The sequence below is a fragment of the Candoia aspera genome, chromosome 15 (genome assembly GCF_035149785.1).
Source record: "Candoia aspera isolate rCanAsp1 chromosome 15, rCanAsp1.hap2, whole genome shotgun sequence".
Classification (NCBI taxonomy): Eukaryota; Metazoa; Chordata; class Lepidosauria; order Squamata; family Boidae; genus Candoia; species Candoia aspera.
The window spans coordinates 8,831,874-8,849,002 of NC_086167.1; the positions used below are offsets into that span (position 1 = coordinate 8,831,874).

General features: G+C 43.8%; 1 protein-coding gene across 1 annotated transcript in view; it reads right to left on the reverse strand.

Moving 5' to 3' along the window:
* Nucleotides 1-17,129, reverse strand: part of KSR2 (kinase suppressor of ras 2) — a 165,690-nt gene that overhangs the window by 130,692 nt on the left and 17,869 nt on the right. The window contains exons 2-3 of the mRNA XM_063315334.1: nucleotides 9,962-10,102; nucleotides 4,750-4,900 (exon numbers count right to left, since the gene is read on the reverse strand). Of these exons, the coding sequence (XP_063171404.1) occupies nucleotides 4,750-4,900; nucleotides 9,962-10,102 (292 nt within the window). The remainder of the gene's footprint in view (nucleotides 1-4,749; nucleotides 4,901-9,961; nucleotides 10,103-17,129) is intronic.

Consider the following 17,129-nt stretch of genomic DNA (forward strand, 5'->3'; position numbering starts at 1 on the left):
TCACCACTATGACATTCAAACTGCATTTCTCTATGGTGATTTAGACCACAAATTATACATGCAGCAACCCCCTGGCTATGAAAAAGGGGAGAATCTAGTCTGTGAACTGCAGAAGTCAATCTATGGGTTAAAACAAGCTGCTAGATCCTGGAACCAAAAATTAGATGAAAAACTGCAGAATTTTGGTTTTGAAGAAGGAAAAGCAGATCCATGTGTATATATGAAGAAAGACAAACAAGGCTGTATGTATCTGTGCATTTATGTTGATTTGCTGCTGTTCACACCAAGAGAAAAACAAAGGCTTGATTTTGAAGCCTGCATGAAAAGCCATTTCACATTAAAAAGCCTTGGAACTGTAACAAATAACCTAGGTTTGGAAATACACAGGAAGAAGGATGGTAGCTTTCTGTTAAACCAAAGGGGAGATAATGTTAAAATATTGTGAATAGAAAGACATACAGAGTTGTCAAAGAAACTTGGTTTGCATCTTATTCTGTAGAATAAAAAGGGGAGTGTTAATATATTGTTTTCTACTACAGATTGAGGTTATTATGGTAACTAATCATTTTTGCCAAGTGAAGAGGTTGAATTTAATTGTCCCCTTTGCACGTGTTAATGGTTGCATTGCCTAAGGGAAGACCTTGCCTGGACTTGTTTTAGTTTTAGTTTCCCTTCTGTGTAGGCTTGCAGAGAATATGCAGCTGAGAGAAATCTCTCCTCTCAGCAAAAGGCCTTTAAATATGTTTGCTTTCTGTAAATAAAATTATTTTTATAGAAATGCCTGGTGTGTGAGTTTTCTGATCTCTCCTGGGCCAAATGCTTTCTAGCACTCTGCCAACATAACTCAAACATGTACATGTGAGCCAGTCTTTCTCACTCTTTTCACTCCGTTGGTTGGTGATGTTGGGGCCAGGAGTCCTTTTGTGAACATCTAAATCCTTTTCCCCTGTCAATCAGAGGTGCAGCCAATCTCAGGAGCTGGCAGGAGCCAGCATCTGCCAAGGTCCACACCTGACAGGTAAATCCTGACAAAACTTAGAAGCTTCTGACTTTCTTCCTCTTCCTTTCTTTCCTTCCCTGTCCGGGTATATGAGAAGAAGGAGCCAATGCACAGAGGAGGAGGAAGAGGTTCTGCCCACTTGCTCTTTCCTTTTAGGCAATGATACATTTGTGTCTCAGAGGAGAAAAAACAAGCAAACCATCAGCCATGGCATGAAGAGGCATCTTTGGAGGCCAAGCGAGCCTTGTCTCAATCAGTGTTTTTCAAACTTGGCAATTTTAAGATGTGTGGACTTCAACTCCCATCATTCCCCAGCCAGCATGCTGCTGGGGGAATTCTGGGAGCTGCAGTCCACACATCTTAGAGCATGCTGCCTGGGGAATTCTGGGGGTTGAAATCCAGACGTCTTAAAGTTGCCAAGTTTGACAAACACTGGTCTCAGTTGACCCTTCCCCAAATGAAGTGCCTGAATATACGCCATGGCTGCCTGAAATTACACTGGAGGACTGAATTTCCTGTCCCCACCATCCAACCCATTGCTGGGAAGGGAATGGCAGAGAAAAGCAACATTCTCCTGTCAGTGTTGGGTAGACCAGGACAAAGTCCTTCCAAACTGCAGCCCGTTTACATGCAAGCCCTTTGCAGTAACATGGAATACCAGCTGGGGGGTCCTCAAATGGGGGCAGGGGCTGAGGGAGGAGCATATAAAGATCAGGGAGAAGCCACAACCTTCTTGTCTCCCCAAAGTCTGGACTTCAGCTACAACTGTCTGGCACTTAGCATTTGAATCGCACAATTGTGAGTCAGTGCTAGTAGCTGCCTTGGGCAGTAGATGGTAGAAAGAAGAAGCATTACTAGCCCTGCCTTTCTGAGCTCCTACTTACCATTCCTGGCAACTGCCTGGACTAGTCCCTGCAGTTTTCTGGGTGAGATTTTCAGAAGTGGTTTGCCATGAAAGCCTTGGAAAAGACATTCAAAGGGCATGATGCATCTATACCTACAAAGATCAGAATTGTGCAAGCCGTGGTATTCCCTGTGACACTCCATGGAAGTGAAAGTTGGACTTTGAGGAAGCAGGAGAGGAAGAGTACTGATGCTTTTGAACTTTGGTGTTGGAGAAGGCTCCTGAGAATCCCGTGGACACCCAAGAAAACAAACCAATGGCTCATTGAACAAATCAACCCAGAGTTCTCACTCAAGCCACAAATACACAGGCTCAAATTATCCTACTTTAGATACATTATGCGAAGACCCAGTTCCCTGGAGAAGGCTCTAATGCTGGGAAAGGTGGAAGGGAAAAGAAGAGAATGACCAGCAGCAAGAGGGATGGACTCCAGGCTAGAAACCAGGAGACTGGGAGTTCTAGTCCCACCTTAGGCATGAAAGCCAGCTGGGTGACCTTGGGCCAGTCCCTCTCTCTCAGCCCAACTCACCTCCCAAGGTTGTTGTTGTGGGGAAAATAGGAGGAGGAAGGAGTATTAGGTATGTCCCCTGCCTTGAGTTATTTGTAAAAATAATAAAAGTAGGATTAAAAAAAAAAGGAACAGATCATCATGGAGAAAATCCATGTGGTCACTAAGAGTCAACAATAACTTGATGGAACGTAATCAATCAATCAGCTTACAGTTCTTGGTGGACAGGATCCCTTGACAGTTGGATTGAAAGTCTACCCTACACCCCAAAGCCTGTTCTTTTCAGTGAAATGAAGACAGTTGCCCAGTCACCAGTATTAAATATATTTGTCTTAAATAAATTGCAGGTTACCTCTGAATTTCTGTTATCCTGTAGCGCCCTCTAATGTTCAAAAGAAGCCAAACCAGCAAGGTCTAATGGCCATCAAGTGACTTGGTTTGCCGTAAATCAGGAGGATTCTGGTAGAACCTTTCCAGATGAACAATTTTTATTAAGAGGTAGATGTTTTAGTAAACTACAAGTCACTTTGTCAGCTGCATGGAGCCTATTATGTGGTTTGTTTGAGTTTGATTTACTGCTTTGGGCTGGGTCCAAAAAGAAATGTCTGGGTCATGTATGATGTCAAAGACACTTTGCCTTCATTCTAGTGGTACACCCTTCACCCTGCTGCCCCTTTCTCTGAACTACGGTTTTGGACTGGAGAGGCATCAGAGTTCTGGCAATGATAGTGGCTGCCAATAGACTGAGCCAGCCTGAAGTCTGCCCAGAAATTAACAAATTAGGCCTCCCACATACTGTTGCACACAGAAAACCACAGCAAACTTTGCTAAGTTTGACCGGTGAGTTCCATGCTTTGTTTTATGCTCTTGATGCCGACCCTTGTTGCTGCCCAGAATGCCCTTGTGAGGAGCAAGACAGGCTGGAACTTTTCAATTATGGTTATTAGGCAGGCAAAGCTGAATACCAAGATATTAGAAACTCTAGGGCTAGAAGAACAATACTCAACAGGGCGGTTGCAGTGCAAGAGCAGAACCGGACGTCCGGGGTTTGACTCAAGGGAAGGCCGTTGTGTTCACTGCTTACATTTCATGACTTCTGAGACCTTTCACCACAAGAGGAGGAAGGGGTGGTCTCTGTTTTCTTTTCATCTTTGTAATTTTTACTTCTGTTGCTTCTCAGGGGCCCTACTTGGGTTTCCAAACCACTGGCATGCAGCCCGTCTGAGTTCCTTGTCAACTGGGAACAAAACTTTCATTGTTTTGCTAACAGATTTCTGGCTTAAACTCTTTGGATTATTTGTGTGCTGTTCTCCACCCACTCAGGGACGCATATAAGGTCCAATAAGCCAGGAGGACAGAAGATACGAACCTACAGTGCTACGGAAGACCCATCATCTGGCGAATGTGGTAGAATTGCCCTAAGGTTGCTAGGCAGCTGCAGTCTTATTTTCCCCAATAATCCCTACAATTGTCAAACGATCAGTTCAGAGTCAGAGGAGGAGAATCAAGAGGAACGGACAATATTGATCACACTGTACTATATTATTTGAGAGACACTTGAGAGCTAGGGTGAATTTGGCTGTAAAGTGGGGTCTTTCTGACAGTTACCATGGTGGGGGGCAAGATCTGGTGAGAGGTTGTGAGATTTGGGGACAAGGCTATTGAAATGTCACAAGATTCAGTGCTATATTGGGGTTGGGAGGTCATGTGGTTTGTGAGGTTGCATAATTTTTCTCAGGGGGGAAAAATCCCAACCTTTGAACTTCAACTACAATGACTGAAGTTCAGTAGAATTAGTGAATCCAGCAAGAATATTGGAAATCCTCCTTGTGAAATTTCTTTCTCCTCTTTCCCCCGAGGAGTCCGAGAGAGGGTAGCAGTCTAAAGAAGACACTTAGGAAAGTCCCACCCGGACTACTCAAGTGATAAATAGGGAGGGCGGGAGATTTGTACTTTCAGACTTGCAAGATTGGTGATGTGACAGCCGTTCCAGGTAAACCAGGCAGGAAGCACGACTAGATGAGCTAATTCTGCTTACAGGCTACATTAACAGAATCTTGCAAGTACAAATCTCCTGCCCTCCCTATTTAACCGCTTGAGTAGTTAGGGCGGGCCCTTCCCACGTTTCTTTCTCTGGCCATTACGCTGTTGTGGGCTCCTTTCTCTTTTATCTGATCGTTCCTTGGCAGCATTTCTTCCCTCTGTTTTCCAAGGTCGCCCTCACATCCCATCACAGGTCCTAGCCAGAGAATTTGAAGATTGCTTTCCCCAACAGAAACACTAGATCTAACCCTCACACACAGCCAATGGGAAGAAGAGAAAGTTTGGCTCCTGCACCTGACTTATATACATTCCGGAGGCAGGAGAGAGAGGCGTTGAGCCGAGCACATTCCTCCCAGTTGGCCCCGAACTTCTCCACTGTCTTGCAGACCTGCTCATCTGTCATCTCTAGAAGGTCTTCCAGACTCAGCTGGCCGGATGTGATTTCCTAGAGGAAGTGAGACGCAGAGTTGTAAGGAGATTCAGTCTGTTACCAAGGTTAGCAACCGATGGCTCACTGGCTAAAACTTGCCCATGTGAGGAAAGTTTATTTATTATTCAAATTTAATTACCGCCCATCTCCCCCAAAAGAGGGACTCTGGGCGGTTTACAATAAAATCAAACTATAATCATAGATGTTAAAATCTCATAAAACCAGACACATTACAATTATTATAAAATGCAATAAATATAAAATCCAAGAGGGTATAAAATTCCAAGCTGGTGGGAGGGGCTTTAGGGTGCGAGCCACCCCCAAGAATGGTTGCCCACTTTCCTGCCCCAGGCGAGATGGCAGAACCAAGTCTTCAGGGCCTTCCGGAAGGCCGGGAGCGAAGGGGCCTGCCTCACCTCCGGGGGCAAGATGTTCCAAAGGGCGGGGGCCACTGCAGAGAAGGCGCGTTTCCTGGACCCCGCCAGATGAAATTCTCTTACAGACGGGGTCTGTAGCATGCCCTCTCTGCCTGACCGGGTGGGAAAGTTGATGTGCTGGGGATGAGATGGTCCCTCAGGTAACCTGGTCCCATGCCATGTAGGGCTTTAAAGGTGATAACCAACACATTGAATTGGACCCGGAAGCAAACTGGAACCCAGTGCAGCTCGCGCAACAACGGTGTTATATGTGCTGACCTAGGGGCACCAAAAATGGCCCACGCGGCTGCATTCTGGACCAGCTGAAGCTTCCAGATACTCTTCAAGGGTAGCCCCATGTAGAGCGCATTAAATTTAAATAGCCGCCCATCTCACTAAATGTGACTCTGGACAGTGTACAATCAACCATACAATTTAAACAAATAGAACAATAATTTAAAACAATTCAACCTAAATAAAAACCAAGACTGGGAGAATAACAACATCCTAAACACAATGCGGACATCTTGCAGGCACCCCATGGATCCCCAAGGTTGTTGGAAGAATGGTGTTTTAAGAGATGGGCCTAACTGGAAGCTGGAAAACTAGCAGGGATGGGACTAACCTCACCTTGGGGGGAATGATGTCCAACAGGTTTTTTCTCCAAACTTTGGAATTCTCCCATGCCTGTCAATTCCACTTTTTTTTTCTTTTGTGTGGCAAATGGTTCAATTTTAAATATAAGCCATGATAGAGAAGGTAATGTTAAATTGGCACTGCTTTCATACAATATTCAATTAGTTTTCACACTCCCCACTCCCCACTCCCCTTCCCTGGATTTCAACACATACGTAGCAAACCACATATCTACCAAGTTTCTATTCTGAGAAATAGCCACTGGCCAGCAGTCCTTCTGGAATACTTTCTAGGCTCCTAAACCTACGGGCAATTTAAAATGGGGGAGTAGGGGAGAGAAATGGTTCTGAGTTGTGGGAAACTTTAAAAAAGAAAAAAAAAGTTACAGAGAGAACGAGATTTAACAGACTGCGTCTGTTCTGGTGGGTGACATATAAATATTTCAAAACCAGATTTAAATAAGTAAGAAATTTATGAAGTAGACCGACATACCAGGCAAAATCCACCATCCAGTTGGCATGTATTTATTATTTTCATTTGTTCATTTGTTTGTTTATTACTCAAATTTTGCCACCACCCATCTCCCCTGAAGATTTATTTATATAATAAATGGTATAAATGTGTGCGTGTGTGTGTGTGTTAAAAAATTTTTTTAAATGATCCTCCAAATGTTTTTAATACAATACAACTACATAAAGCTCAATGCTCAAAACAAAGTTAAAAGCAAGCTAAAGGCATAGCCACACAGATTCAACTTCATATCTAGATAAAGCTAATGGATCTTCAGTTAGCACTGAACATTTGTAAGAACAGGTACTAGCTATAACTAAGCAGAGAAGGAGATTGCCAAACAGGCTATCCAGCTCAAAAAGTCCCTGTACTGAGTCCCTGAATCCTAAGCTGTTCTTTTTTTAAAAGAATCTACTCAGTCATGTCCAATTCTCAGAGACTGCCTGGACAAGTCCCTGCAGTTTTCTTGGCAAGGTTTTTCAGAAGTGGTTTGCCATTGCCTCCTTCCTGGGGCTGAGCGGAAGTGACTGGCCCATGGTCACCCAGCTGGCTTTGTGCCCAAGGTAGGACTAGAACTCACGGTCACCTGGTTTCTAGTCTGGTGCCTTAAGCACAACACCAGACTGGCTCTCTCTCTTACAAATTGGAAAAAGAGCTGATCTTCCCTTGCAGGATATCCCTAGCTGATATGGGCATTTTTAAAGTATTTGGATCCCAAGTCATGACAAGCAAGAGAGTGAGTCTCCCTGCACCCCCATCCTCCATCATCAGTTGGTGAGAAAATTTAAGATAGGACGGATGATCTTCTGGGAATCTTTTTTTTGCCCAAGTAAATTCACCAAGAAATCTCCCTGAAGGATTTGCATCAAAAGAATTAAAAAGAAGTGAAAACATTATCATTGTCCTGTCTACTTAGTTCTTTCCAGGGTGTCCTGGTTAGATCCCTTCAAAGGCAGACTTTGGTACAACAGTACTAGACATTAACTAGGGAGAAGACTTCACATAACTTTGCTAACAACCACACAACTTTACTAACTCGATTGCTCTGTCTCTTATCCCTTGCACAGGCAGCTCCTGTTATGATGAACAGCAGTTTTTCCAACCACCATAATGCAAATCCCTCACTTGGAGCTGTAGAAATTAGCCATTCTTTTTCCCTCGCCAAAATAGATTTGGTAGCATGGAGCGTTGCTGCCCTCCTGTGGTTCTGTTGCAATCATGCGTTGAAAAAGTCCACTATTTGAGAACCATCTCCTTCCCCTGCCAGAAAGGAAAGGAACCTAGAAATTTATATGTTTAGCCAGAATTCCATACAGCCCCTAGAATACGTGGATGTGGCTCCAAAAAGTTGTTGAGAATTGCAATTTTTAATGACATTAGGGAAATCATACTCAATATGTGGGGAATATCAATGAAATGTATTTAATTGTTTATATTTGTAGCCAGTTACATGCTTGTCTCAGAATTGCCCACTGAATTGTTGTTCTCCCTGTTCCCCTACCCCCCCCCCCACACCAATTATCTGCATTATAGCTTCTGGGAAGTCCTCAGTCAATCTCTGGAATACTCAGATGGGCCTGTTTTGTCTATGCATGGATCCATGTACCTATGTCATATTTGTATGCTGCCACAGTCAAGAATTACAGAGGTTTACAGCAATTAAAGTAACAGGATATATGAAATCCATAACAATAAAACAAAAATAGCAGAGTAAATAGTTAAGAGGCTTATTATTATTGTAGGATGATGATGATAATGATAATAATAATATAAATAATAAAAATTAATGCATTTAAACAAAAAGAAGAAAGAAAGCTGTCAATCCAGTAATCCAATGTTAATTTCCAAAGGTGGTAGATTGCATATCTGGATCCAGATTCTTACTGGCTATATTTGAATTTTTTTTTTTAATCCATTCAATCGAGTCTGATTCTCAGAGACTGCCTGGACAAGTCCCTGCAGTTCTCTGGGCAATGTTTTTCAGAAGTGGCTGGCCATTGCCTCCTTCCTGGGGCTGTGAGAGAGCAACTGGTCCAAGGTCAACCAGCTGGCATCGTGCCTAAAGTGGGATTAGAACTCATGGCCTCCAAGTTTCTAGGCTGGTGCCTTAACCACTAAACCAAACTGGCTCTCTTTGAATTAACGAGGCACTAACAAGATGCAATCCCAAAGTTGTTATTTTGTTGCTTCCCCCTTAACTCTAATGCCCATTTTCCTGAGACACCATTGTCTGAGCCCAGAAAAAGGAGCAGAAAGGGTGTCCAAGCCATTTTTGAAGCCCCTTTCCCACTCTGAATTGGAATGCTGCCCGTCTCTACCCAAAGGCCCATGGCATTATGACTTCTGGATGGGAGCTGTCCCACAAGATGGGGGCCGCCACACTGGACCCCCTCACCTTTTGCACATGGAGGACCCAAAGTAGACCCAGGATCTGCAGGTTGGACCAGTTATCTACAGAGGAGGTATCCCAAAGGCATCTAGCAGATGAGCAATGTAGGGCTTTAAAAGTTAAAACCAGTACCTTGGTTTTTATTCAGAAACCTACTGGGAGCCAATGCAGGGCTTTCAACATAGCTGTTATGTGGGCATAACAGTTCTCACATGTTAATATACAGGCTGCTCTATTTTGCACCAGTTCCGTTTTCTGAGTAGTCTTCAAGGGCAGCCCTAGGTAGTGAACACTGCAGTAGTCTAGTCTAGTAGTGAAGTCAGCATGAGTCACAGTCACCAGGGCTTCCAGCTTTCGGTAAGGTTGCAGCTGGTGCATGGCCTAAAGCTGACTGAGGGTCCTCCTCGCCATGGCCTCCGCCTGCAAATCCAGCAATGGCTATGACTGTGGAGAACCTCCACACACTGTATCCAGAGTCTGCCCAGCCTCCAGAGGCTGGGTCAAGACTTCCATGGCATCTCTAACCATCACAACTGCCCTCCCCAGCAGCTGCACATAGAGGTTACACAGGAGGGGCAAGAGAGCCCAAGTCAGACTACTGCATCGTTCAGAACGGTGGATTCGAAAGTCAGATTAACCCAATCTAGGGTGCAATTTCTAGGACGGTGTGTTTTCCACACCCTGAACCTCCTGAGATTTGCATGACCAGTAACAAAATTAAGCCCAGCCAGAGGAGAAGATACCTAACCTAGTTCCAGGGAGGTTGTAAGGATGCGCCAAAGGGACAAGGAGTGGAAGAAGTACAACATTCAAGTGGAAGAGAGCCAGTTTGGTCTAGTGGTTAAGGTGCTGGGCTAGAAACCAGGAGACTGTGAATTCTAGTCCCACCTTAGGCACGAAAGCCGTCTGGGTGACCTTGGGCCAGTCCCTCCCTCTCAGCCCAACTCACTTCACAGGGTTGTTGTTGTGGGGAAAATAGGAGGAGGAAGGAGTATAAGGTATGTTCACCGCCTTGAGTTATTTATAAAAATAATAAAGGCGGCATAAAAATTAAACAAACAAACATACAGGAACTAATAATGTAGAGGGAACCGGGAACCAGTGACTGCTGCCATCCTCACTCACCTCCATCACCTCCTTGCGGACGTTGACGATCCGAAACCAGTGCCGGAGCTGTGGGAAGCCCTCCAGCTTGGCGTTTCGCTCCTGCAGCGCCACCTTCCGTTTGCAGGAGAGCTGGCGGCTGAAGTATTTCACCAGCTTACTCTGAAAAGAAAGAGGGGGGTGAGGGGAGGGGAAAATAACGACCACTGATTAGGGAAGGTGGTTCGCTGCCACCCCAAGTACTCCTTTCCTATGTTGTCCTCCTACTGTCTAATATGTGAGTAGCCAATATTGGGGGCATGGGGAGTGCATTTATATACTTATTTACCAATCTTTCATCCGTGTTCTTTCCAGAATCCTTGCCAAAGCGGTATTGAGTCTTTCCTCCTATCCCCACTCTTTAAAAAGTGAAAAAGGAATTTGGGAGGAGACCCAGCAAAACCAGTATAAAAATAAAGCCTTTCTAACAGGGCCAGCTCCTGGTTGCTTTAAGGATTTGCGGTTTTCTTGGCAACAGTATGCCCATTCTGCTTTCTGGGATGACCTGGTGGTCCCCCATCCAAGAACTAATCAAATCCACCTCAGGATAGCTTTACCAGATCAGCCAAGGTTAGTCAGAGGCTGCTGCCTGGCTGGGCTAAACAAGGGTAATATTTCTTGATAGTCAATTTTTTTTATCAATCATGCAGTTTTAAGCACTCTGCTTTAGAAAATAGCTCTGGCCCTCTTATCCTTTTATCTCAATATAGTCACCTTCAAAAGCTGAAGCTGGTGACAAACAGGAAGAGATCCTTGCCAATGATAGCACCCCAGATTTTGGAATGCCCCCCCCCCCAAATCTGGACTCCTTGTTGCTAAGTTTGAGCTGCCAAATGGAAACCTTTTTTTCCTATTGGTGAATTTTTAAGGCACATATATTCTGCTTTCGTTTTCCCCTTGCTGCCTTACAGGCTGTTTTGCCCGCCTTTCATATTTTCTTTATTTATTCTATTTGTGGATGATCATTTGATTTTCATCTATTGCTGTGCAAAAATAAAAACTCTCCCCATTTCCCCCACCCCACAAACAACTTGCTGAGATAGGTTGGGCTGCAGAAACAGTGAGCATCTGTGGCTAATGGTGGACTTGAATCTAGCTTTCTCCGATGCCAGACCAACAGCTCAACCACTATACCATCCATCAGCCTTTCGTCATTTTCCAAATGGTCATTATGGTACACATTTGCGCGCGCACACAGACACACACACACCGCTTTGTCCTCAGTATGAGGTTTCCCCATACAATTCAAGACACTCTATAGGAAAACGAAGCTCCTCTTTAAAATCAGGGGGCTGGCAGTTTCCCAGAAGTCCAATTTTAATAACAAAATAATAATAATTTATTTATTTATTTATTTATTTATCCAACCTGTCCCCGCCCATCTCCTCCTATCGGGGGACTCTGGGCGGTTAATATAATAATAATAATTATTATTATTGTTGTTGTTGTTGTTGTTGTTGTTATTTGATTAGAAGGTTTGCTTAGTGGTTAACCAATTCCCGAAGCATAGTGATTTCCCACTGTGAGTTCTGCTTACATATAAAAGTTACAAATGTATAGTTTGGACTTAAATGTTACAGTTACAACCTTTTTTTTTCCCCCTCTTTGGTTGTGGAAAGCTTCTGTTACAAAGTTAGTCTTTTTTTTTTTTAATCCATGATTTTGGAGTCACTCCGTATACCGCATATATAACTGCCCAGAATCACTGGGACTCAGGCAGCATATAAATTTTAATGATAATGATGATGATGATGATAATAACCGCTGCGAAAGGCAGCTTTGCTTGGAACGGCTGACATCCTGCGACCATACCTTTAATATTATTAAACCACAGCATCTGCCTATCCCAGGTCCTTGGGAAGGACTCGCTAGGTGGACAAGAATGCCAAATCCAGTCCAAGTATCTGGCTGACCGTGCGACCAACCATCATCATCATCATAAATAATGGGGGGATGACACAGCCACATTTTGAATTTGGAGAGAAGGTGACAGGTCCACTCTCAACATGACTGTCACGGTGGACATAAGCAGTTCCAAAGCACCCACTCACCAAATGTCAGATGATGATGTCTCTCCCCATCATTGTTTAGCCTGCTTGCTTATTTACCTGTATTTTAGCCTTATTTTCTGTCTTTTGTTCAAAGGCTCAAGCAGGCCTACAGTGCACTCCCTCCTCCCATGGGCCTCCACCCCAGCAGCTGGGCTGGAGTCAGCTGGGCTGAGAGGGAAGGACTGGCCCAAAGCCCCCCAGGGAGCCTCCGTGGGGACCAGATCCTGGGCCTCCCCACTCCTAGTCCAGCACCTTCACCACTGGACTGGACTGGCCCTTGGGCTGAGAGAGGGACTGACCCAAAGACCTCCAATGAGCTTTGCTGGCTTAGCAGAGGTTCGTCAGCCCTTCATGCAGACCAGACTAGAACACCAGAGTAATGAATCCTAACACTCCTTCTATTATAGGGTTACAATAACATAATCTTGCAAGTCTGAACATGCTCCCCCCACAGTGAGGACTAGGAACAGTCATGTCTGGGACATTGACTCTAATTACATTTCTGCCCCAATCTCCAATATCAACCATTGCCTTGGTTGCAGCTCTTCCTCCTGTTACTCAAAGAGATCCCCACTGCTCATTGCAGGACTAGAACTTGGGGGCTTCCTACTCCGAGCCCACCACCTTTACCACTGAACCATTCTGCCTCTTGGGTTGAGAGAGAGGGACTGGCCCAAAGTCCCCCAGGAACTTCTGTGGCTGAGGGGGGACCAGAACCGGGGCCTCCCCATTCCTAGTCCAGCACTTTCCCCATTACCCCGTGATGGCTTTTGGGCTGAGAGGGAGGGACTGGCCCAGTTGTCCACTGACCATTTATGGCTGAGGGGGAACCAGAGCCTGGGCCTCCCCACTCCTAGTCCAGCACCTTCTCCACCAGACCACATTGGCTCTTGGACCAAGTGGGAGGGACTGGCCCAACATCCCCCAGGGAGCCTCCACAGCTGAGGGGGGACCAGAACCTGGGTCCCCCCACTCCTAGTCCAGCATCTTCACCATTGCACTGCATTGGCTCTTGGGCTGAGAGAGGGACTGACCCAGTCCCCCCCATGGAGCTTCTGTGGCTGAGGGAGGACTTCAACCAGGGCCTTCTCACTTGATCTCTGCCAACTCAGTTCATGCCTCTTTCCTGAGCGGTGAAGGTGCTAGACACACTTGTAACCACAACTGACTTGCAGGACCCTATCAGTGTTATTTTAAAGTAAAGTGTACAAAATATAAGCACACCCCAGAAACATAATGAGAAATTAAATTTTGTTTCAGGTTGGCCCTTTGCTTTGCTACATGGTAGCTTCCCAATTATTTATTTTAAACTACAATAGTCTTTAGAAAATAATAAAATTAGGTAGGGCATGGAGGTTAACTGAACCCATATTATGTATCGGGGGCACACTGGTGCCTACAAGGGTCACAGTGGGAATTGAGATCTTCTAAATGTAATTTCCTTTTGTCTGATTTGTGAGCTTTCTCAGTTCTATTCCCATTTAGATTTAGTGAGGTTTTTTCCCCACACTTGACAGTCCTCTTCCATCAGATACTTAAGCCATGTTCACACAATCCACTTATCACACGTCAGCAGCAAAGTAAAGAGGGAGTTTATAAGTATTTTATATATAGTCTTGTTGGTAAATTTCAGTAGATCTGTCCCATTTTTCAAGGTAAATAGCCTTCACGAAGCAGTTTACAAAACAAGACTGGCTATTTATTTGGTTAAGGGAACAGATTATGAACAAAGCTGTTGTGGTGTCAATATAAAATTATAAGAAGCGTTTCATTTAATGGAATTCTAGGGGGAAAAATAGGCCAACAGACACTTCTCTTTTCCCTCTTCTGTCAGGGAAAGGCAATAAACAAATTAGGAAGATTCTGACTTTACCCCCCCCACCCACCCCAGACTAAATTGGAATCCATGGCTTTTCATCAGCCAACAAGCCAGAAATCATAATCAAAGAATAAACCCGGACTTCCAGATACCAATTAATCCAGTGGGAGACCACCTTTTCTGCTCAGCACCTTAATTTGGTTCTCAGCTCTTCCTCCAAAGGGATGCAAGGGTTTAAACCACCTAATTTCTTTATAGGACAAAGATCGGTTTTGAGAAAAGTGGGTAAAAAAAATGGAGTACTAAAATATCTCTATTAAAAAGTTCCTGATTATTTTTATTGTAACTGGACATTTTGCCTCAGACATATACAGCCCTTCTCCTATTCATTCTTATCCATTCACAAGCAGTGTCTAATCCAGTGTTTCTCAGCCTTGGCCACTTTTAAGCTGGGTGGACTTCAACTCCCAGAATTCCCCAGCCAGCCATGCAGTCTGGGGGATTCTGGGAGTTGAAGTCCCATCCAACTTAAAGTGGTCGAGGTTGAGAAATACTGGTCTAATCACTATAACTTGTCCGGGTAGAAAACACAGCACTGTTAAGAGGACATCACTCGACCAATATCTTTACCAGCCTATAAATTCATTCTTCCTAATGGGAGGCATTGCTACAGCATGCATGCAAGACAGGAATGTTCACACCTTCATGTCTTCCTTGCTCCCCATACGTTAGTCTCCTGCAGCAGCAACACAGGTCATTGTGTGATCTCTTGTGATGCAAGCTGCCTAGACAAGAGATACAGGAAGGCTTGAGAAACATGAAAACCTTTCTTAAACTAGCAGACAGGTGTAAGCACACATACACTGAACAACAGTGTACCAAGTTTCTTTTGAGCATCGAGGTTCTCCTCAAAAGAGCATCTCTCTGAGACGCTAAGGTTCCTGATGGCTACTTGCTTCTGCTTAAGCAGTTCCTGTAAAGAAGATCCTACCTCCTCCTGTTGGAGAAGCTGGTTAAGAAGTTTCTAATCCCAGAATCCTAGAGGTGGAGGGATGTATTTAACAGGAATCCAAATTCAAGCAATTCCAGCCAATGCCTATCCAGATCCTGCTGGAGCACATAGGGGGGAGCCCCTAAATGTGTAGGCCAGTCATGCCCCTGCTGAATGTTTGGAAGTGTGTCTTAACATTCAACCAAAATCTGCGTTCTTGTAACCGTTTTACATCCTCCAGTCTCAAACGACAGAGAATTGGAGTCAAACCTCTTTCCAGGTGGACTCTTCTTTTTTTTTTTTTTTTTTTTGCCCACCAAAAAGTTTTTGTTTGCCAGTGAGTTTCACACACCAATCAATTAAATCCCGCTTCTTTTGGTTGTCTCGTGTTTTTCCCTTGGCATATGCAGGATTAGTATTACTGACCAATGGTTGACAGTTGCCTCTGAAAATTTATGTACACGTGCTATAAGGACAACGAGGATAACAGACCAATTGATTATGTTTCCAGTGGGCAAAAATGCTGAGACTTTAACATTAGAGTGAACCAGAAGGAACTAAATTAAATTACAATTAAAAGAGAAGAACACTTAAAGCTGACTTACTAATACAGAATGGAGCAAAATACTGCAACATTTGTGAACAAGGGACCCAGAAATTAATTTTAAGAGTGTCTGGTATTATAGGTAGACTGTATTTGGAAGATGAGACGGAAGAGGAACAAGTTTTACAGGATAGGACTGAGACTGAAAGTGGATTTAAAAATGAAGGGGAAGGAGATGTTATAGTGGATATACAAATGAAATCATATTGGATTTACAAAAGAACCTTGTTAAAGTTTTGAAGGATTTTGTGGGAAGGGACAAAGAAAAAATGAAAAGATATCAAGTTCTAGGACAGTATTTGAAGGGATTAAAGACCATTAAAAGTAAAAGGAAGGAATATAAAGTTGATTTATTTAATCAGGGTTAACATAGATATGTTGTTATCTCTGGTAACCTTTAATGGACTTTTCCTGACCAGGACTGAATGACGAAGCATTAAAGATTTGTTTGCAGATAAAAGATGAGATATGGGAAGAAAAGATCATTTGTTATTTTTAAGATAAGGTGATACATGTCATGAGTCTGGATGGGAGCCCCCTGCTTGCCATCCTTACTCATGACAATACATTTGGTCTAGTGGTTAAGGTGCTGGGCTAGAAACCAGGAAGCGGAGAGTTCTAGTCCTGCCTTGGGCATGAAAGCCAGTTGGGTGGCCTTGGGCCACTCCCTCTCTCTCAGCCCAAGAGCCAATCAGGCGTGGTAGGAGAGTTCTAGTCCCGCCTTAGGCACGAAAGCCGGCCGGGTGACCTTGGGCCAGTCCCTCTCTCTCAGCCCAAGAGCCAATCAGGCGTGGTAGGAGAGTTCTAGTCCCGCCTTAGGCACGAAAGCCAGCTGGGTGACCTTGGGCCAGTCCCTCTCTCTCAGCCCAACCCACCTCACAGGGTTGTTGTTGTGGGGAAAAGAGGAGGAGGAAGGAGTACTAGGTATGTTCGCCACCTTGAGTTATTTATAAAAATAATAAAGATGGGATAGAAAATAGATAAATAAATAAATAAATAAAAATAAGTTACCAAAATTGTTTATACTTGTCATCATGAAGGGGGAAGTCATTTCTCTATATACTTCTTTTCTTTTTCTTTACTATATTCTTATTTTTTTCCTTCTTTTCTATTTGACTTCGTCTTTTTTCTTTTCCTTTTTTCTGCACCTTCTGCACACTTTTCTTTTTTTTCTTTTAGTTTCGTTTATATTAGTTTTTACTATGTTTATTAAAAACTTTAATAAAACTATTAATAAAGAAACAACAAACAGCCTAACCAGCGAAGGACAGAACTGCAGACATACACAAAATATTTTGATCCTGAAATGTTCTGACTTTGGAGCAGCCCCAACAAAAATGTTTGAATGTTGGAACAGGCCTTTCTGATCTTATGGGAAGTTGTCTGATTGCGGACCATCCCAGCCACTGTTTCACAATCAGAATGTTCCAGTTTCCAGCAAAGAGCTCTTCTGGAATACTTGAATCTCATCACATTTTGCACACCTATAAAGGATTTCTCTGCACTCAGCTCTGAAATCAAATGAGTTACCAAGGAGGAACACACCATGTACAGCAGAGAAATTTACAGCTCTCCACAGCCCCCAGCAAAATAATAATGATGATGACCATGATGATGATGATGATGATGAAAGCAAGTTCTGTGGGATTATTTACAGAGCTAGTAATGTAGCCTACTGTATATTG